General features: G+C 34.7%; 1 protein-coding gene across 6 annotated transcripts in view; it reads right to left on the bottom strand.

Annotated features, from left to right (window-relative positions):
* Positions 1-23,404, bottom strand: part of LOC126976871 (capping protein inhibiting regulator of actin dynamics-like) — an 83,076-nt gene that overhangs the window by 33,638 nt on the left and 26,034 nt on the right. For 4 of the 6 annotated variants that reach the window (XM_050825498.1, XM_050825532.1, XM_050825507.1 and 1 more), the window contains exons 3-4: positions 3,680-3,882; positions 2,429-2,467 (exon numbers count right to left, since the gene is read on the bottom strand). In XM_050825498.1, coding sequence (XP_050681455.1) covers positions 2,429-2,467; positions 3,680-3,882 — 242 coding nt within the window. The remainder of the gene's footprint in view (positions 1-2,428; positions 2,468-3,679; positions 3,883-23,404) is intronic. The other 2 variants (XM_050825516.1, XM_050825524.1) reach the window with 1 other exon arrangement.

Genomic DNA, 23,404 nt, shown 5'->3' with positions numbered 1-23,404 from the left:
TAATCTGGTGGGCCGAGTTGGTCAAATAAATAAATAATCAATAATAAAATTTCAAGTCTTATCTTACAGCACACGTCAACAAATTATGCTAAGGTATATTTTCGTTCCATCGCAACGAATTAAGGCTATTGTTTTAGTGGTACAATGCTTTCGAAATCGGAAGTGACACAGTGCGGTGACGTGATCCTGACAATTTTGCAACTCATTGTTCTGGAAATGTTACAAATTTTACGACACTGAGTAACATGAATAGGTGTTACTTTGACACCCATCGACGAACTCGACGATAAACAGTGAAGGGGCTAAAATATAGGGAAAAACGTGTGAGTGTACAAGAAGTTATACTTCTTTGGCGTAAGTCAAAGTTCAGTAAGAACCTTTCTTTAATGAAAATAAGGGACGAGACAAGCAGGACGTTTAGCTGATGGAAATTGATACGCCCTGCCCTTTGCGGTGCCGCTCAGGATTCTTGAAGAACCCCAAAGATCTGAGCGGCACTACAATTGCGTTCGTCATCTTGAGACATAAGATATTAGTTAAGTCTCGTTTGCCCAGTAATTTCACTTGCTAATGCGCCCTTCAGACCCACACAGTAATGCTTACACATTAGTGCTTCACGGCAGAAATAGGCGCCGTTGTGGTACCCATAATCTAGCCAGCATCCTTTATATCCTGGATAAAATTATTCCATTCTTCAGTTTGCAAAATAAGATTTTTGCTAATTTATATATTTTTCATCTATCGTCTATAAGGCAGGAATTGGTGTTAATTTGAAATTTATTTCTATTCTCTACATCGGTTTTCTATAAAAAGCGTGTTTTTTAGTTTTTTTTAACTACTATTTATATCTTGCTGTATCTCCGTTGAGATGTTCTTCTCCATTGCACGCTGTGTTTGTCTACACTACAACGTCGAAACTACAACGGACTTTATATAGTAGTTGGTATGAAGATATATATATAAATGCGTTATTGCCTGCACGTAGCATAGATTACAATGCAGCATCGATCAATATCTAATCGGGAGCTCTGTGAATATAATATCATAATTGACACGCGTCATATAAGTACTAGGGCTGTCGAAGACGAGGTAGATAGTTTTAAGGTTCGAAATCATAAAAGGTCTTAGTAATAATGAGCAGTTTTTTTAAGTCGAAAATATTTTTGTATTTCTTTTACTTCTAATAAAAATATATTATGTGCACATATCCATTGTTTAGGGCATTTAAAAATACATGATTTTCATAGACTCCCACTTCTGAGGTGGCTTCTTATGGTTTAGAAAAGTACTATTCACCGTTTTATCTCACTAATGCATGTTGTTTATGCAAATTGAAATTGATTTTTTTGAGAGATGGTAAGTGAACCAAACTGCCCACCACAGTTCATTTCTAGTTTCTTGAAGACCAAAAATTTTTTACGGCACCGCTGTAATGACACGACATATAGTTGCGATATTTAAAAAAAAATGTGAATCAAGACCTTTACCAAATAATCTAAAACCAAAGTAAAGTTGAGAGCTAATTGGGACATACCATAAAGTCGATTAATAATACATTACTGTATTTGACAACCCTAGGTCTTAATATATCGCAGCGAAATAGCCATTTACCACACCATATTAACAATTTCTAGAACCTGATAAGATTGATATGATAAGACATATAATTATATATTTGTGGAAACTTTACACGGAAGGCCAATATGACAAACATTTGACGGCCATACAAATAAATTTGGTACAAAGTTTGAGAATAAACCAAGACTATGCAACATGTTTACCAATAGACTTTGTTTACGATTGATTTATTCCTACGTATAATGTTTAATCCGACTCAAAATCAACTGCGGCGATAACTGCAAAAATAAATTACTTACAACTTTCGCACAGATTTAGATGCTTTTACAATAAGTATCTAAACGACAATTCAATTTCTATATCTTATTATTATTACTAGACTAGGCTAAGAGTTAATAATTTCTAATACACCTAAATGTGGGTCAGTTCTCTATATTGTTATAAAATTGACACACACAAGCATGTATTATGTATTCGCGGTGCGTGCGTAACTGTTATCACCCATTACGGGTTAATTAGTACTGTTACAGCTATATTACCGCTCACAAATCATCCATTGTGCTAATAAATTATATTACGAGCAACAAAAATACTTTGAAGATGCATTCATAACTCACAATAGGTTAATAGAAACAATTATTAAAAGATAAAGTTAAAACTAATGCTAAAAATACAAATTAAGAACTCAATAATATATAAAATACTTAGTAAGACAATATAAGAGAAATAGTAAAGATTAAACATACATGCAAATAATAACATGCCAAACATACATTTCATGTCGTTCAAACAACATATCTACGACATAACAACGAAAACAATGCAACGAAAGTAAAATAAAATTGCTTACAGCGATTCAAAAAAGTTCATCTGATCTACGGGGTTGGTACTGGTGGGGAGAAAATATATAAAATAACAAATTAGTTAACGAACAATAATGTGTCACGGTGAAACCGGTGCTAAGTGTTGTAACCCGCAACCAATTTAACTACTGCTTTCAAAAATGATCGTAAGATGCGGTATTTTAAAAAAGTTTCTTTGGCCAACTTTTGTCAATAAATCAAACATATATTTGCAGCTCGCGATTGACAAAAGACAAAATAACATGGTTCAAGTCAAAATCATTATTTTTCATCTTTCCATAATTTCTGAACACCTTAGTGAGACAAAAAAAGCTATTTATATAACAATAATTTATTCTATTAAATTGAATTTGGACGATCATTTGAGAAACCTAGTAGTAAGCAAAGCAATGTACGAAAAAATAAAAAGTAAATAGAAAGATAAATCTTAGTATAGCTACTTGAAAATGAAACATTGTGCAATTTTACTGACTGGCTAACATTTTCGTACTTTGAAAGGACGCCGGACGAATTTTAGCCAATATTTCACACTTTTGGTCACATGTTTCAACTTGAGGCAAAACATATAAGGAAATATTAAACAATACTTAGGTAATTTCCATTCAATGTCAGCCAAGGTCAACCCGTGTGTTTAATAATATATTTTAATGTAGTTTTTGGGATTTACAGCTTGTGACATATATATTGATGAAACCTGCTAGTTTGAAGAAAAATATAATCGTTTGATTCACCCAATGTCGTTCCATGTCGGTACATCAGCGCCAATTAAGGTCACAGCGATTTGGAAAAAGATTTGCAACTAAGGAGATATCTGCACCTTGCAATATTAGTCAAATTGATCTGAATACCCTTCGTTTGTTCGCAATGCGACTGTAGGCTTGTTCGTTTATAATTATCTTCATTGGTCCATGATTGTCTCATGTATCACATGCAATAATGTTTTGTTATCCAAAATAAAATGAGCGGAAAACATGAAGATAATTAAAAAGATAGGAGGACGAAAAGCATTCAATAGCGGTAACCATCTGGAATAGATTTGCCGCTTACTGGCCAAAGAATGGAAATATATTATGGAGCAGGCCTATGCCAGGAAAGGGAAACAGACGAAGATATTGGTATTGGACTTTCTATAGTAGTTATAGTCAATGTCAATTTATGTATATCATGTAATTTGTCGGAAAAAAAAAAGTAAAAGTAAATGAATCACAAAAAGACACTAATTATTGTCCGGTAGGTACCTGCGCGCAGCCCAGAAGAATCCAGCAGAGTCGAGAGGCTCAAGCAGTCGGGGCGTGGAAGATCCGAAAGCGAAGGCCGGCCGAGGCGCCGAACGACCCGCGCGAGCTCGCTCCAGTCTCTCGGTGCGGTCTTTTTCGCGCTGCAGGAGCGCCTCTCGTCGCGATATAGACGCCTCCCATATCGCACGTTTTCGTTCTTCTACCTGGAAGGTGAAATCTGGTTAGTTAAGAGGTGTAACGTGAGATGTGATAATTATTTTTTTTGGGAACACGTGACGGAACCGATAAATGTCGTGGAAATAATTGTGGACCTAGTTTTAGGAGAAGACACAAACGCGCCGGGTCCTCTTTTTGGAAGCACATTTAAACGTTGCTAGTCTTGGACAAAAGAGGACTTGTTACTTTGAAAGTATTGTATTTTTTGGGGTCGCAAAAGCAAACGAGCGTACAGTTAAGTGCCGCCACCCATACTAAGTTTCTGCCCCGTTAGGTGGAAAACACACTCTGTTTCGTTACATTTTTCGAGAACAACGTTGAACGAAAAATGTTCAATTTATGTCTGATATATTTGGAAAACATTTTAATTAATATTTTAAATTATGAAATAGTTAACTGAGAAGGAACTAATTCAAATCTTTTAATCTTTACAAATATACTGTAAATCTTCGAATATCAGCCTGACCAATGAACTTTGACGTCAAACCATTATGTTGAGAAACTGTATATCTAATGTGTAATCTATCGGAAAAACTCCGCTGGCACGTTTCTGTATTCAATATCATTTTACTAATATTATTCGCTTTGTTGCCTAGTGTGTGACCTAGAAGACTACCGCCTACGTCTAGACATACAATTTTAAATAATACTTAAACCACAGAAAATAAAATAACTCTTGTGCATTTAAAAAAGTCACAATAATTAATATTGAATTAATTAAAAGTGCGCGATGCGATAAGACGAAATTAGGTTTATTATCGCGTAACGCAATTTTTTTTTGAATTCATAAACATTTTTTGCAGGGATTTCAAAGGGCAGCAATAAAACGCCAAAATTGCCACACTTTCTCACTGAAAAAGTCGAACAGGAATATTTTGTACTCGAATTGAAATTACCCAAACCTGTTCAACAGAAGGCTTACTTTCTTAATGGGAAAAACTACTAATTATCTCGTACACAAGACGTTGCAAACACAAAGGAAGAAATAAAAATGAACACAGTGTACACTTTCACTCTCGGCGTGGCAGTTATGATCGATGAATCTTGTTTTTACGGAGGCAGTCGAAGCGTGAACATCATTTACATTATGATGAATGGATCGCGCGGTCTGGCCAATATTGTGTCTGGAATTTGCAAGTTCCTGGGAATTACGCCTATCCATATTATTGTCTTGTTAGTGTTGATGTGTTTAGATAAAACTGTATCAACACAAATAAAATTTGTAAAGTAACGAAGAAACGATCTCTCGCGTTCCCTGCGAGTGCTCTTCCATCTGAGCTAACCGTTCGAGTGACGTATCGTCATAAAATCTTGTATACTGTGTTCTACTCTCAAGTTGTTGCTTCATCTACAGGATCTACTTTACAGTTGATAACCTGCTCAACCCCTATATTTGCATACTAGGAAATTGACCTGAGATGTCGCTCTCGCAAATCTTAACAATATGTTATATTTTAAAGTGATATTCACCTCTAAGATTAATTAACACAAATAAAATAAAAAATATGAACGATGCGGGACTCGAACCGATGACCTTTCGCGTTCCGTGCAAGTGCTCTTCCAACTGAGCTATCCGTTTGTTTTCAAATATTATTTGTGTAAATTAATCCTATAAGTGAGGGTTATAAAAACATAGCAAATTGTTTAAAAGTAAATGTATCATCCAAGGTGATAACAAAATGTTCATGGTTCAGCGCAGTTTATAAGCCACCGTCCTTCAAACTACCCGACACGGTGAAACAAACTATAACAAAGCGCGTATTTCCTGGGAATGTACAAAAATAAACTCATACGGCCTTACACTAAAACTTTGTGTAAAGTTATACCTTAGAATAAACTAACAATATGCAAAATGTTTACAAATAGACACATTCACAGTTTTACACTGTTCTCTGCGAGTAATAAACGTGATATTTGCCGAGATCCTCCTCTACCCCACGTGAGATTGGATAAAATTGGGAGCGACCCAAACTATCCTTGACTTGCTCAAGGTATTATTTAAGAAATATTTACGGAGTATGTAATTTTTCAAAGTTAATCTTCATGCTTCAATACATTCTTTGAGAAGAGTGTACCGACCCGAAAGCATAACATAGTTATGTCTCTTATGTAGTTTGAGCAATTAATTATGACTTGCTAGTGGTCGCTCAGAGGTCGTAATTAGACCATTATCTATTTAATTTTTAAGTTTGAACGTTATAAGGGTGTATTTCTCAGTGACTATAACCTCTAGAATGTATGTGTGTCATTCAAGGAGTGGTGTGTGTAATGGCATTTTATATGAAAAAAAATAGGTTTATGAATTTCTTCTCCATATAAACTTTAACAGTGTTAAATTTCACATTCATCAATTCGTGCACTTTTTTAAAAAGGTGTAAGGTTTTTGATTAACTTAATAATGATTTATTACGTAAGAAATGCCTATGCCGAGAATATATGTATAATTGTAGTGCCACTCAGAGTTTTTGGGTTTTTCAAGAATCCTGAGCGGCACTGCAATATAATGGGCAGGGCGTATCAATTACCATCAGTTCAACGTCCTGCTCGTCTCATCCCTTACTGGCATAAATATGTATATATATATATTGTATAATAATTTAACAAACGAATCACATTATCTGAGTAGGTATCTTATAGCTGCATCGTCACATCTAGGAAATGTAGAGATAATCACAATAGCTACACATGGCTCGCAAATAGCACGACCGCCGCAAATAGCCGACACATTGGTATTTAATTCAATTCCGCCACGAGAAATACCTTTGGAATCTCCTACGTTTATAAATATTCATTTAGTGAAATACCAACAATCAATATATCGTTAATGAATATAGACTCGGTTTTTTCATTCGGTTGTACTGCAAAAACTACTGTACTGATCGGAATTATACTTATACCGTTTTTCGTTTAAGTTTCGTTAAGTATATAATATGTTGGTGATTACTTATCCGGTACCTATATTTTTATGACTTAGAAATATCTATATATTCGCAATAAAAATAATTCAGTCAATGACATTTCATTACATTTTATGACAATTCACACAATGAGCTGCCGCGGGGAACTTCATTTACTTATATAGTAAAATCCGTGGGTAAAACAACGTATGGTTGGCCAGAACATGTTAATTTATACTTCCGCATTCCGTTCCTAGGGAATGAAATTACTGTCTTCGGCGGTATCGCGTTGTTATATTACTGCGACAAGACGAACGCAGATCAATTTATTGCTTCTATGATTATTACTGTCTATTTATTTATTAAAGCACACCACATCAAATACAATATAATTATCTTAATCTTATGTTACAATTAGTGGATCTAAAGTATAGGACAGTTATGGTGGACATAAAAATTACAAAAAATACTCCCTAATTACTTCTGAAAAATAGAATTAATATGGCTACAATAAAAACAAAATAAGAACTGAAAGTACAAATTAAAATTTTAACTTATTTATTGTAAGAATGGAAACGAATAAAAAAAAGGAAAACTACTTATTTGACTAATGCAAATTGGGTACCAGCTAACGGCCTTACAAATAGAATTGGCTTAAAGTTATAACTAATAATAAACCAAGAAAATGCAAAATGTTTACAAATAGACATTTTGCTTACGTTTCGTTTATTCGGTCGTATAACGTTTCCCGCGTTCATATGCAAGGCGGAAAACTTCAGAATTATCATTGTATTGACAGTGTTGTCAACGATATTGTAAACATTTTGCATATTCTTTGTTTATGCTTAGTTATAACTTTATACCAAGTTTATTTGTAAGGCCGTAAGTGTTTAACAACACTTTCTTTGAATCTGACCAGCCCACTACCGAAGATATCAAGTTATGAATTGGTATTATTTAACTAATTTTACTCGTGAAGAATTAGAACGAGGTGCCTGAACTCCCCAGGTTGCTTTTTACAGAAGGAACTGTCTACCCACTATTTCAATGAGTTTTAAGAACACAGAGGCGATCATATTTTAATAAAAATTTCATCGATACAACATATTACTCAATTAAGGCGAAGTATCAACTAATTCGATAATTATTCTTTGAAGTTTCCTTTCCACTATCGCTGTAGAAGAAACGAATAAAGAAAAGGATAAAAAAATAATAAAGGTAGAAAAATAGGCCGCTTATTTAACATTTTCTTAAGAAACATCTTAGGAAAACTCATACACATCTTTTATTCTTGGGAAACATTTAATTGCTAATCTTGGAGGAACTTTTATTCAATGCTGGCTATTCATGATGGTAGTCAGAGAAATATTTTCTCCACATTTTGAAAAATTTCAGATAACACAATATATGCTATAGAATGGGTAAAAGGAGTTTGCTTGGACAATATTCACAAATAAAACAACATTAATGCTAGAATTGTTAATTCTTTAATTTATCTATCGATACAATATCGCCGGGAATTGCCTTAAGTGTTTTGCCGATCATACAAAACTCTTATCTGTACTCAAACAAAACTGTAATCAAAGACGGCAAAGTATCTACTTAGACTTTACTTAAATATTTACTTTTCTTATAAATAAGCTGATGAAAAACAAGATATATAATATACCTATTATCTCGAATAAAAAAGGCCCAGTATAGCAGCATGGTAACGTTATTAATTTAATCTTACGGCCTGTCACCGCACACAGGTTTTATAATACGCCCACTGTTATTTATGATGCTAACAGCATTATCTGAATGTTAGAAATCACGCTTTTAGAAAATAATCTAACAAAGGAAATAATATAATAACAATATTTATTTATCAAAAATGATCTAATCCATACACTGACAATATATCTACTAATCTATTCTATATACAGATAGAGATAAATCACTACCTTCTAACTGCCAGTAATTAGCTGTCAATAATCTGAAGCTGTCCCAATATACCCGATAACTCATTCTTATCCCCTTATATTGGGACGCGTGAATTGCAATTTCCATACAAACTTTATATCGCTGGTAAGCTATACGCCATTGACAGCGTGTACGGATAAGGTGAGTTGCCGTCGATAAGTTTATTGGGACAGAAAAGTCAACGATAGTTACGATTTTTATCTCAAGTAAGAAATAGAAGAGCATCTGTAATGGAGATACAGCAAGATAGAAAAGGAAAGTGAATTCAAATTCAAACATTTTTATTCAAACTACGATATAGTATCATTTAATGAAAGTCTAAAACTATTACCCATTCCAAAAGATATGCATCAGACCTGAGAAACACCGGCGCAACAAACTCAGCGGGCTTCTTTTTTTTATATAAAAATATGGTTACAATGTAATATCATATATAAAATTTATTATTTAATAGCCTAAGGGCGATCGCTCCATTCCCAATCTGTGGTAACATTAAGAAAATCATTTATGTTATAGTAACCTTTAAGCACACAAACGTTTATAAACAATTCCTTTGAATCTTATCCGAAATCTACATTTGTTTTGAACATTATCTGGGATCTTGTTGTAAAAGCATATACAACGCCCCACAAAAGACTTACTAACTCGACTTAGCCGAGTAGTAAGCATTATAAGTTTATGTCCGTTCTTGGTGTTAACATTGTGGTTATGACAGTTTCTAGCCAATTCACTTATGTGCCTATTCAACATACATTACATTATCAAGAATATATTGAGAAGCAACAGTCAAGATGTTAATTTTACTGTCAATGAATCTTTAGCACCTAGGTTATAAATAGCGCAAATAGCCCTCTTCTGCAGTACAAATATTGTATTAATATCGGCAGCGATGCCCCATAGCAATATACCATAGGACATAAGACTATGGAATAACTAAAGCATACCAGTCGCGCCATATCTATGTCAGGATCAATTATTACTGTAACCGGTTTTGATTAACAAGTCGTAAACAGTCAGCCACGCTTGTAATTAGGTCCTTAGTATTTTGAATATTAAGTATATACTAGCTAACCCACACATTGATAAATATAAATAATAATACTATCGGGCTCTGTCGTCTACACGCCAGTATAAGTCTGTGATTTAACATAACACAGTAAATTAACAAAGACAATAGCTGTGGAATGCATATTGCAAGTTGCAGCTTCAGTAGTAAATCCCAATATTGTATGATGAATAAAATTGGGATTATTCACGCATAAGTGCAAGATCGCAGGTGATACGATACCAAACAAGTCAGCCCGAAGCAATTTCTCGGATGACTAACACGAACGAAACGCTTCAAATGGCAATACGTCCTATACAGGCGGTAATTCTCATACGCGTACGAAGTTAATGAACAATTCCACCGGTGAGCGCATTGCATAACCCGTCCTTGTCCGATGATCTCATCAGCTCTCGCGTCTTGCCCACTCGCTAATGTCACGATTATGTTAATCGATATTATTTCCTTTCAAATATTTTCAGTGAGTTTGTGTTTATTTCTATAAGTTGATAATAAGGCCGATTTTTTATTAGTCTATTGGATCCCACTGCTGAGGAGAGGCCTCCCCTGCTTTACTCCATTTATTGTGCGTTACTGTGCCAGCTCCGCCCAGTTCTAGTTAGTAAGGCCTCGACGTCTTCGCCCGTCCTGAGGCACCCAATGCGTGACGACCTGTGCCCTGTCTGTGTGCATCCAGCCCAGCCCAGTCCACTTTAGCCTGGCAATTTTTTTTCCCACATCAGCAATGCCAATTCCGTATTTCTAATGCGATCAGTTCGCTTGACTCTTAGAATACTGTGCTCCATAAGCGGTTAGTCCAGTTTATTTGATTTCGTGTCCAGAGATATTCTTAATTCATATTCTTGGACATTCGATTCGATCTCTTAACGTTGGCTTTTTGGGTGCAATTTCCTAACACTCAAAATATCTCCAGTAGAAACCATAACATAACATTCATACTTGACCAATCTTGTAACCGACGCTCGATCATACAAACAATAAAAAATAAAAAATAGTTTAATCCAATGACGATACGTCTGACAGCGGAACGGCTAAAAGTGTGATTAAAGACAATGTAAACACACTTTTCCCCTTAGTCGTGTGTCAACTGTCACTGTCCGAATCGGGTTCTAAATTCAACATACGTAACCCAAAATATTTTAGACAACTGGAGTAAATGCATCAGAAGTAGAATATAGAAGTCAAAGCTTATATTATGGTGTAATTTGTGGCATGTTCCATATTTCGTCTTTTTTTTATACGACGTAATCTGTCTCTATGTATAGACGTCATTGGTTTAGTCTCTAAATACCATTATTTAACCCAGTTTTGAAACCTAAGTAGACACAAGGACTTACCGCAGAAGGGGTTGTATTAGTGCGTAACAATTTTTTAATGGAATGGGAAATGTATTCCCCACACAAAAAATAACATCTATTCGGCGGCTCATCAAAAAAATCATTGACTATTGCTGACAATTGACGTTAGCGAAATTTAACTTTTGAAGAAGAAGTGGGTTCCTACTTCTCAAAATTTTTATCGAAGCAGTATAGCTAAATAAAAAATAAAAAGTCTACAAATGGACTACATGTTTATGGCAATCTCGCTTAAAATCGTATTCATGGCACGCTTCTTCTTTATTGATTGTGAAAAATTTACGTAAGCACTATGACACACACTAACAATATATTTGCACACAAACATGAATATGCAAATATCAAATTTCCGGATGAACCTAATACACGCCTAGATTCATCCGTTTTCGTGATTTGTGTAAATTAAACAGATAAGATATTAATTAATAACGGTCCAGATATTCTATTCATCGTTAAACAAACACAATATGCGATCCGTTAATTAGTAGGATATACTAAAACTATCGTTGGAAACGATCATTACATCTATGAAGATCATTTCTACTAAATGCATTTTAATGTTCTAAAATATTTAGTTCAATCGCTTGCTAGCACAAATTCTATCTCGTGCTTTAAGTATTGCGCTCTGAACAAGGCATGTGTACATCTGCGTCTATCGGTTTTGGCTCTCATCCAGTGCTTAAGGTCAAGAGCCAACTTTTCTCTCAAACATTGTTAGCGTTACTTTCCTGAACATGACTCGGAAAAATTAATGCGTTCCACTTTCTTTGTACTTTACACTAAGGCCGCTCTTTATTAAATCTTGCACAATGTGAATATTAATTACGTTATATGGCTTTGAATGGAAGAATATTTGAGTATTGTATGTAGTATACTTTCAGCCCTACTAATATTATAAATGTGAATGTAAATTTGTTTGTTACGCTTTCATGCCTAAACCACTGAACCGAATTTGATAAAATTTAGTACAGAGGATAAAGGCTATCTTTTATCGCGAATAAAAGGCTTGGCGGGTTTCACACAGGGAGTGGAAGTTTGTGTCAAAGTTCGTCATTATCGAAGATAACACCATGAAAATTTGTACTTAATTAGGCACTTATTAAGAAATAAGTGAATAAATATTTGTTCTGGCGGTTTCAAAATTTAGAACTGTATGGGGATGAAAGTTCTCTATACAACTAACAAATTTTTATAAGCTATATATAGCTTATAAAAAATTATTAACCACAGCTGTTCGGATGAAGTAGTGAGTGACCAGGTTAGGTGTCAGATGAGGTCACGAGATACACGCAGAGTGTATCTTGTAGGACGTAGACTAACGTAATAACGAGCTAATACATACGTCCTACATTGATTTATTGTAAGACAGCTAACGCCGGTCTCACTTGTACGAAGTTGACCCCATAACAACACCAATATATTGATTGCAATTGCTTCGCATGTCTATTGTATACCTACATACCTATATTGTTCATAACCTCACAATAAACTCGATTTTTTGTTGTTAAACCAAAAAGGATTAATTAGAATCAGTGATAGACAGAATATGACTGCGAACTCACTGTACTTACCCTGATGAAGGACCTCCGAATGGTCCGAATCTTGGGTAAGGCTATTATAAACAAATATAATAATCATCAATATACAACAAATCAAGCTGGTTTTTATTACTTTCCATTAGATGTGCAACGTGCCTGTTTGCTCCCTTTACTTTGAATAAAAATATCAAACATCTTTGAAGACCTAACATACTTTTTTTTATAAACGCCAACGTCAATTTGAACCCGCAAGAAATTGAACTTTTCACTCGCAGGCTAGCTATGTCGTAGCTTTCAAACTATGAATGTCCTCGCCCTATTTTCATATCACTTAGCTATTTTATGACTTTACTAGCTGACCCGGCAAACGTTGTTTTGCCATATAAATTGTATTGATCTTTTGGTTGATAAGAGATGGCGCTAGTTGTATTCATTAGTAACAATCACATTTCTTTTATATTTTGTATAATTCACACTATAGTTTTATAAATTATAGCCTATTTGTTATTCTGGTGTATAAGCTGTATTATTGTAAAGTTTCATCAAAATCTATTCAGTAGATCTTGCGTTAAAGAAGTTCAAACATACATCCAGACATACAAACTTTCACATTTATAATATTAGTAGGATTTTAAAAATAATCTGGTGGGCTTACCTTCTTAAATAATAATATTATGCCAGGCTTTATATCATAACAATACAACCTGCTGCCAATTTTGTATATTTTAGTTACTTTTTTAGGCCTAGAAGTAGGCTTAGTAGTAGTCTTGTTTAACAGCTTCTTTCATCTCATTTCGTTAATGACCTTCTCCCATAACCTCAATGAACGATCAAGATCGAACAAGAAGCTTCTAGTTAAAGACTTTTTAAAAGGTAATGTTCATCATCATCAGCCGGAAGACGTCCACTGCTGGACAAAGGCCTCCCCCAAAGATTTCCACGACGATCGGTCCTGCGCTGCCCTCATCCAATGTATTCCAGAGATCTTGACCAGATCGTCGGTCCATCTTGTAGGTGGCCTACCAAAAGGTGGTTGATTATTGTCAAATTAATAAACTGACATAAAATAGTCGGATAAGTGTAGCTTCAGATCCATCAAGGACAAGTCATTTAGCAAGCAATAGCTCGTCATCATCACGTGTCAGTCATGGTTTGCTGAGAGGTATCTTATCATACATCAAACACTCACGCCTTGTTCCCGTCGGGGTAGGCAGAGACAATAGAATGCCACTTGCTTCTTTCCTTACAAACCTCACGCGCTTCCTCTACATTCATTACTCTTTTCATACATGCTCGCCGGTTACGGGTGCCTCGGACCTTTCATTTTAAAACATTCTCAATTAGGTAGACGAATTTTCTACGAGGTCTCCCGCGACAAACTGGGCAAGACACTCGCTTGCCGTATATATTGGATGCGTCATTCTTTCTTCACTCATTCGCCCCTTTGTATTCGCTCGTGTCTTATCAAGGAGCCACGAAGCTAAATTTCTGTGAAAAATGACTTCAGCCAAAGTGTATTAAGATTATCCGTAAGCCAATAGATTTGTAGCCAGACAGATTAAAAACTTGCATTAGAGCCAAAGGAAGTAATTTCGAATAAAACGCTTTTATTACCTTGATACGTTAAGTACGTAACGGAATCTATGGACGCAATGTTCAACCACCATAAAACGTCGCATTGAATAATAATTGTGGTTTCGCACACTTATTAAGAACTGATGACAATACAGTCCCTACAAACTTTATAAATGTGAATGTAAGTTTCTTTGTTACGCTTTCACTTCAGAACTACAGAACTGATTTTGATAAAATTTGGTACAGCGATAGACTAGAGGTTGGGAAATGACATAGGCTCCATTTTATCCCGGAAAAATCCATGGCTCCGTCGGCACGTGGATGAGCTATATATACACCAATAGTAGGTTTAGTTTGCCATAACATCTACCTCGAATTAAGATTCATATATTTTGGGAACGGGAGCAAAAACGGGAACCGAATCCAATTGTTACTGTAACTGTTGGTAAAAATATAATATTAATTATATATAATTATTATAACAAGTTTAAGCAGAATTGTCAAATTGTAAGTAGAGGTATTTGGTGAGTAATGCATGATATGTAGGTTAAGATTATTTTTTTGTTGTTTGCTTGAGTTCTCGAAACAGGCTTCGTCATGCTCGCTTTAATGTCACTGCTTGTGGCGGCGACATGGGACGGGTCGTCCCCTTCCCTAAAATATGGTTGAGGGAAGCGATGGCTGGCTCATGCGTCATGCTCGTGAACGGACGCTGCTTGTGGTGGCAGGATGATCCTGTTACCGGAAACTCGGTTTCAGATTCCTCAAAGTTATTATATAATATATATGATTTTTATATATATAATCCCTAATGAAATACTCACAGAATACCTATATTTATTTACGGTGTGTGTGGATGATGCAGCTACTGTACTCAATAACTTTTCTTCTGTATTCAATTTACATTTACTTTTTTAACTTACTCGTGTAAGGCATTGACTATTTGATGTTTGAGTATGTTTGTTGCATCACTTTACATATTATATTGTAATTGAAATGATGTGTAAAACAATGAAATTGTAAATCTGGATTTAAGAGTGGCAATGAGTATCTTGCTACTTCTTCTCATTAGCTCAACCCTTTACGAAGTAGCGGTAGATTCAACAAGAAAAAATATTTTTTTGACATTCATAAGTGTCATTTCCTTGACCTACATGAATAAAGTGAGTTTGATTTGATTTAACTGATTTTGATTGACAAATCGTAAGCAGTCAGCCACGTTTGGAACTATAGATCCTCGGTATTTTGAATATTAAACTAGCCAACTCACACATTGATAAATCAAAAATAGTGACGCATTATTGGGCTAGTATATTACATTGATATATTAAGACTATGCTACCAACCAACCGCATCACGTCATCAGAAAATATTTCGCACATTCTACCTTCACACAGACATGAAAAGCCTTGGCTAGCATCTACGTCTGCAGATGTCATGAGCACTGTTTAGTTATGCTTAAATAAATATTAAACATTACAATCATTATGCATATTTATAGAACGTTTACTGGAAACCGAATTGAATAACATGTGAAACAAATTTATTCATATTGTATTTGTGGAACTGTTCTCAGTTCAATATATGAACATCTCTCATGTCCTTATAATAAGTGTCTGTAATACGGTCATTAAATTATCGTAAACAATACAGCTTCATCATTTTATAAATCATTTTAATTACAATATATTATATAAAGTAATGTAACAGAAATATTCAAATACTCAATGCCTTACACGTCCTAAAAAAGTTAATGTAAATTATTATGTAAAAATATAAAAGTTATTGAGTACAGTTGAATCATCAATCCACACACACCGAAAATAAAATAAAGGTATTTAATAAGCGATTATACAGAAAATATAATAATTTTAATTTTTAAACCATTAAGCAGAGTTTCCGGCTACAAGATCATCCTGCCACCACAAGTAGCGCCCGTTCACGAGCATGACGCATGGGCCAGTCTTCGCCTCCCTCGGCCATATATGTATTAGGGAAGGGAACGACCCGTCCCACGTCGCCGCCACCAGCTAGCATGACGGGCTTCGTCAATAAGTTTAAGCTTAAGCTAATGAAGTCAACCAAATAACAAAAAAGAATGTTCATCTGAGTTCATATCTTAAATGTGTTGTAAAAATATTAGTTATTGACAACACAAATAATTTATCTACATTTGTAACAATCTAAGTAAAAAAAATCCTCCTCTCAACCAAAACAGACAAACACACCATACATGTTACAAACGCAACAGCAACTTGCGGGTGGTATAAAAACTTAAATATAACTCACACTACCACACGTAAGTGTCACAGAAATAACACCAGCCACTTCCTCAGAGAGGGTTTTCAATGAAAGTGAACTATAATAAGCAATGTTGATCTTGAGCCCAATTAACTTAACGGCCATTCGTCTTTAATCTCCGTCTTCAACCATTCCATTCTCTACTTTATGTATTGTGGCTGTGTCTAATTTCTAATGCTCGTAAAACGCTCGTTAGTCCATTTCTTCGATAAAAAAAAACGAATATAAGCTATTTCTTGTAACATTTTTTTTTTAATTTATTATTAGAAGTATTACTTATGTAAAACTATAATTACTTTCGTTTAACGCTTTTTTATAGTGATAAGATATAATAAAATAAAATAAATAAATAAAATAAATACATTCATATAACATCTTCACATCTTTAATATTGTGTGTGTGCGAATTACTTTTAATTTATACCGTCCTTTGGATTTTTATTAACACTTCTTATAAAGCAGTCTTTACTGTTATTTAAAAGTTCAGTACTGTTCAATTTTTTATTATACTCCCATAGAGTGGGACAAGATTACCGAACTTTCATAATAATTGGTGTGACTCAGCGGGACTTGGAATAGAGACGTGTGTCTAGTGCGAACTGAACTATTCATAGTTCAGTTAGCACTATACTGTCGATCTATACTTAGTATATACTAGCGTATAGACGACCCGACAGTACCTTAATGAGTAATCTATTTTGATTTGTCAATGTGTACTTTAGCTAGTGGTTTAATATTCAAAATATTAAGGAGCTAATGCCAAGCGAGGCTGACTGTTTACGACTTGTCAATCAAAATCGGTTACAGTAACAATAGATACGATTTCCTTTTCTATCTTGCTGTATATTCGTTGGAGATGTTCTTCTCTTTTCTACGTTTTGTTTTTCTATACGCTAGTATATTCTAAATCTGGTTACAACTATGTTGTTCTGTAGGAGCTACGTGAAAAAATTGCTTCTAATATTTTTTATGGAAAATGAGTACGATACGAGCGTACGGGTCGCCTGGTTTTAAGTAATTACCGCCGCCCACATTATCTTACAACACTAGAGGAATCACAGGAACGTTGCCTACCTTTCTATAGTTTTAACTACTAAATAACTCTTTAATATTAAAAAAATATTTATTTTATAAAAAAAAATGAGATAGGTCGACGTAAATAGCAATAATGTAAAAAAAAGGTTTTTATCAACGCCAATTTGAATACTTGCAACACTTTACTGTTAATATAATTAATATAGCAAGCATTAAAACCAGGGAAATTATTCTGATCGAATATGTCTTAAAATTTACTTCAAATAAAAATTGGTCTTCTGTTAAAATATTACTTCAACATTTTCATATTCAACACGCGAAAGCGACTAAATATTGTTTCTGAACTAAATACCCGCTCTTCTCTTGAAGTAGCCTGCAGCAAAGTGCATTCATAGCCCGCCTTTCCACTTTTCCATAAAGGGTACCATTCATAATTCTGTGCCGGCAATCTCGGGAAAGTGTCCTACTCACACCGAAACGAAAATATTATAAAATGGCCGTTTGAAACGTTATAACGTAGACGACGGGTAATTTAAAAAAAATATTCTCTCGATTTCGAAAATTTCGTAGTCGATTTCTTAGTTTTCCTCAAATATGTGCGAAGGGAACGATGACTGGTCCATGCGTCAAATCGTGAACGGGTACTGCTTGTGGTGCCAAGTCGACCTGTTATTATTTATTGTATTTGTTGGATGCGATTATTGTGACAGTAATCACGACCATCATGTTCACGAAGCATCCTTACACAAACTATGCATTCAAGCTCTAAAGGTTGATGCATCCAATATACGATAATTTATATATATACAGTGTGTACATTACTACTATTTATAAAATATTTGATACTTTAAATTTTTTGAGTTTCCTTTAGTGTTAATTCCACCAATATTTGTCTTTAAATAATTCGAAATGTGTTTTGCCTCTACACGAGGCTTCCTCAGGAAATGTTGACTCGCCCAAATCTGGCACGAGACTCATTGCTTGCTTAAAGACAAATAATGGCGGAATTAACATTAAAGAAAACTCAAAACATTTGGATAATTATGGATTTCCACAAAGTAACGCCTACTTCAATAAGTTTACTTTAAACGCTTTTAACTAACGCGATTCGGACATGGATATATTAAAAAAAAGCGCGTACACCTTTCTAAAGGACCGACAACACTACTTTGATTCTTCTGGCGTTGCAGAGAAATGTGGGCAACAGTGATAACATCTGGTGACCCGTACCCTCGTTTGCCCTTCTGTCACGTTAAAAAATATATACAATGAATAAATCATCATTAGGCGGTGTTTCCATATTTGACTCTTTTCTTATGACAATATGTGACGAGACGAACAAGATGTTTAGCTGATGGTAACTGATACACCCTGCCCATTACAATGCAGTGCTGCTCAGGATTCTTAAAAAACCCAAAAAATCTGAGCGACTCTACAATTGCGCTCGTCACCTTGAGACATAAGATGTTAAGTCTCATTGGCCCGATAATTTCACTAGCTACGGCGCCCTTCAGACCGAAACACAATAATGCTTACACATTACTGCTGCACGGCAAAAATAAGCGCCGTTGTAGTACACATAATCTAGCCGTCATCCTGTGCAAAGAAGCCCCCACTGTGAAATGCCCTAAGTCGCCTCTTACCTTGAGCTTGGGACTTGCCTAATATTTATATTCCTCGAGGAAACACTTTGCAAAATCAATTCAATCGACATCTTTAAAACACTGCGCAATACATTAATCTTCTAAAACCTTAAGTATTTGATACCACAGCTAAAGTTCGTACAGTCCAGTAAATGAACGAGGTCAAAGTAGCGGACACGAAGCTGGTTATCCTTTAAGAGCTAATAAAGTCAACATTAATAAGTAACAGTACGTAATAACTCCTTACGGTACCTGTACGCCGGACATGTATTGCTGCTGCCGAGCGACGTCATATATTACGCGTAAGACCAATGTAAATTATAGCACAGATTATGTATTCGAATAGATAAGATCCGATATGATTAATATTGAATAAAGTACTTCCAAATCATAAGGGCGGGTTTAGATGTCGCGACTGCGCTCGTGTATTCAGCGTATAACCGCGCGCGCGATTCTACGTATTCTGTCGGGTTTCATTTGCGATATAGACTTTCGATTTTTGCTGTAAACAGAAACTTTTACCCCTACCATATTAAGCGCTTCAATTGCATGCGTTGGCTTCATTTAATTAAGATTTAGAACAAGTTACAAGCATGCTGAGATTGAGATTTGAATGCGTATGCTGCTTTAAGTTATAACGAAGAGCTTTCTAATATATTTCACTGAAGAAACGCGCTATCGATGAGGTTGGTTAAAGCTTATTTTGAAACTAGAAGGCTAAATATTTTGTATTGTCTGTCTAAACTATCTGCAGAAAACAATACTTTTTTTTCCTGAATAAAATATTTAATACGTATAATATTGTAACAGCAAAAAATAACGAAAACGGAAATGTCTAATCTAATTAATGGGACAAACACGACAAAATTTTAACGCTCTACTAAATTGCCAGTCTAAGTGAACGTACACAGATAGTTTATTTTGTCGTGTGTTGCGATATCTAAAAAGGCGTCTAAATGCGTGACATAAAAATTTCTACATAATGACTGAAATAAACGAACAACTAACCCACAAAAGACATAAACTAGAAAATAAATAACAGATAACGTTGGTTAGATAGGTTTAATTTAAGACGTACGACGGTCTTACAAGGCGATCTTCGCAGGGAAACTGTTGGGTTAGGTTAGATATGATATCTAATATGTATATATATATATTAATGGTACTAGGTATACTATAGTAATACTATAGAAAGGAACCAACAGCTCAATAATAATAATTATGTGTAACGAAACACACAACCATCTAAAATTTCTTTTGCTGTGGTTGCCCAGCATAATGGGAACTTTTATATAAATCATCCAATGCTAAAAGTTCAAACCATGCCTTAAGTGGTTTTGGCTAATGAAATCCAAATGATACAAAAGCTCAGTGGAAAGAAATCATCCGTTGATTAGAAAGATAACTTTAAATAATATTACAAATAATAATTGTGAGGAGAATATAAACAATAGAATCGAACTTTCAACGGTGCACTAGTTGCGGGATAGATGGACACCCCGGAGAGCTTTTCTATGAGACCCGATGACGTTCTATATTCATACTATAAGGACATAGTATCTTTCGAAATCTGATAGCGGAGCAGCAAAAGTGTGCTTAAAGACTCGGATTCTAAATTCAACATACGTAACCTAAAATGCATAAAAGTTTTACATTGCTACTTTTTTACCAATAATATTTTAAGCAACTGGAGTAAATGCGGCAATGTACAGATATAGCATTCCAAGGTTATTGGTATGGTGGAATTTGTGAAAAGTTCCACGTGATTTGTCTATATAAATTAGAATGTCATTGATACGGCCAATCCGAAGTGTCTTAATGTCAAAGCTGACGAACTCAATTTTGAATTCTCAAAAATGAAGATTGGATTTCAACCATTTTTTAAGAGCAAAGTCACCTTCAGGTCGATAATGAATTGCCACTTAATAATATCACATAGAAAGTAGAAACATCTGTAAACGTGCTCATTGAAAATACAAAAATAGTATAGTAGTAAAATTTTGGGCTAATAACATAAATACACAACTCAGCTATGAATAAGTCCACAGTTGATTATAACGCTTTTGAAGGTCCGAAACCTATCGATAACAGAACACTACCAAACGGCTACACGTTAAAGTAAATGATTCCTTTAGAATTATTTTTCACATCAGATCAAATCAGGACACAAGTGGCACTCTAAATGATAAGACAAAAATATTTCTTTTTTAAAGTGATAACCCTCACCTCTCGCGTTCCGTGCGAGCGCTCTTACCACAGAGCCAGGCGTTCGAGTGACGTATTGCAGAAAATCTTGTATGTAATCGTTCAACTCTCAGGTTGCTTCATCATGGTTGTGGTGTGTTCGAGTCCCGCATAGTTCATAAATTTTGTTTTCAAATTTAATTTGTTTAAGAGAAAACTAATTATGATAAACCATGTATTTGGAAAAAAACTCTACTGCCGTTTTGTCCATACCCCTTCAAAGTAATGCAACCTTATCCATAATCCATACTTGTTGTAGTAATAATGATAATTAAATACACGTTTGCTGCACGTTGCATGTGCACGCGCCTTTATCTTTGCATAAGATATGAAAGCATCAAATAAATAGTATAGTTAGTTTTATTTGCATGGTTTGTAAATGTGTTAATTCGTATACGTAATGCGGTGGCTCTAATTGGAGTTCTACTACTTATCAGCAGTAGAATGAAGTTGCTATGCTACTGCGTTTCGTTTTGTTACAAATGGGAAATATAATGTAACATATTCCGCCACCAAGTGACATATTGTGATTCCTCTGGTGTTGCAAGAGAATGTGAGCGTCGGTGATCACTTAATATCAAGTGACCAGTACGCTCCGTTGTCCTCTCATACATAAAAAATTGGCATAAAGGCATAAAACATAATTATTTTCTCAAAATTTATTCCTTTAGAATTATTTTTGATGTAATTTATAATATACTATAGCTGACCCGGCAAACATTGTTTTGCCTTATAAATTATTTTTAGAGTTAAACCGTTTCTTGGAAATTGCAACATTACTTTATTTTTCTAAAATAAAAGATTTTTGTAAAATAAACGTAGCCTAAGTTACTCCTTATTACATCAGCTACCTGCAATAAAAATCCCGTCAAAATCGGTCGAGCCATTTCATAGATTAGCCGGAACAAACAGACAGACAGACAAAACTTGTAAAAAATGTTATTATGGTGTATGTACCTACGTAAATATATTCATATACATGTAGTTAAAAACGGTTATTTCAATATTACAAACAGACACTCCAATTATATTTATATGTAGAGACTAGATACTACTGCCGCTTAGGAAACAAATGGCGCTCTGAGAGAGAAGAAGCGGCGCAAGAAACTCTCCCAACATTCGTTTTTTTGCGCTCTTTTTAATGAAATAAACAATATTTTACTGTAATTGCTATCGCAATAAAATAATAACGGATCACTTAGATATTCAGGTTGTGAAGTAGTAGCATTTACGACAGAGCCATTTTTTAAAAAACATTTAAATTTATTTATAGATGAACTGAACTGTGGCTTGGACTTTATTATAAAAGAGTTACCTTTACATTTGCCCTTAAAGCTATTATGTATCTTATGAAGCCTACTAGAATTAGTAGTTAGTTACTATTGATTCTATTATTTAGTCCGTTTCATGGTATTACAAGAATAAAAGTTGTGGTGAATTTACATCTGTGTTACATCCTCAAATTGTGAATTTTTCTAATGACTAAAGAGAAAAAACATTACTCACAGATCCTCCGCTCCGATAATTCGAGGCAAAGTTTCATTTGCATTAGAAGATGTTTAATATATTGATGCTGATAGTTTTACTACACGGTCACATCATTTCTGGAACGTGAAGCCTCCTCCCGTTCCCCTTTCACCCCCTCGCACTAATCCTGTTGCGTCAGTACGGTTTGCAGTTTCATTACCGTTACATGTCTTGATATTTTCGTTCTGTGACTACTTTGTTTCTGAGGTTTTCATTAGTACATAATGACTTTTGTTGTTCCTGTTGTTCTATTTCGCTAAGTAAAATAAATGCTTTTTGTACTTAGCCTAGATTCTTCCATTGATTTTTCATCATTATAATAACTAGCCGTTCCCGCCGAATTTTAAAAGGAAATAAATTAATGAAG

The sequence above is a fragment of the Leptidea sinapis genome, chromosome 2, assembly GCF_905404315.1.
Source record: "Leptidea sinapis chromosome 2, ilLepSina1.1, whole genome shotgun sequence".
Lineage (NCBI taxonomy): Eukaryota > Metazoa > Arthropoda > Insecta > Lepidoptera > Pieridae > Leptidea > Leptidea sinapis.
This window is presented reverse-complemented; position numbering and strand designations above follow the sequence as displayed.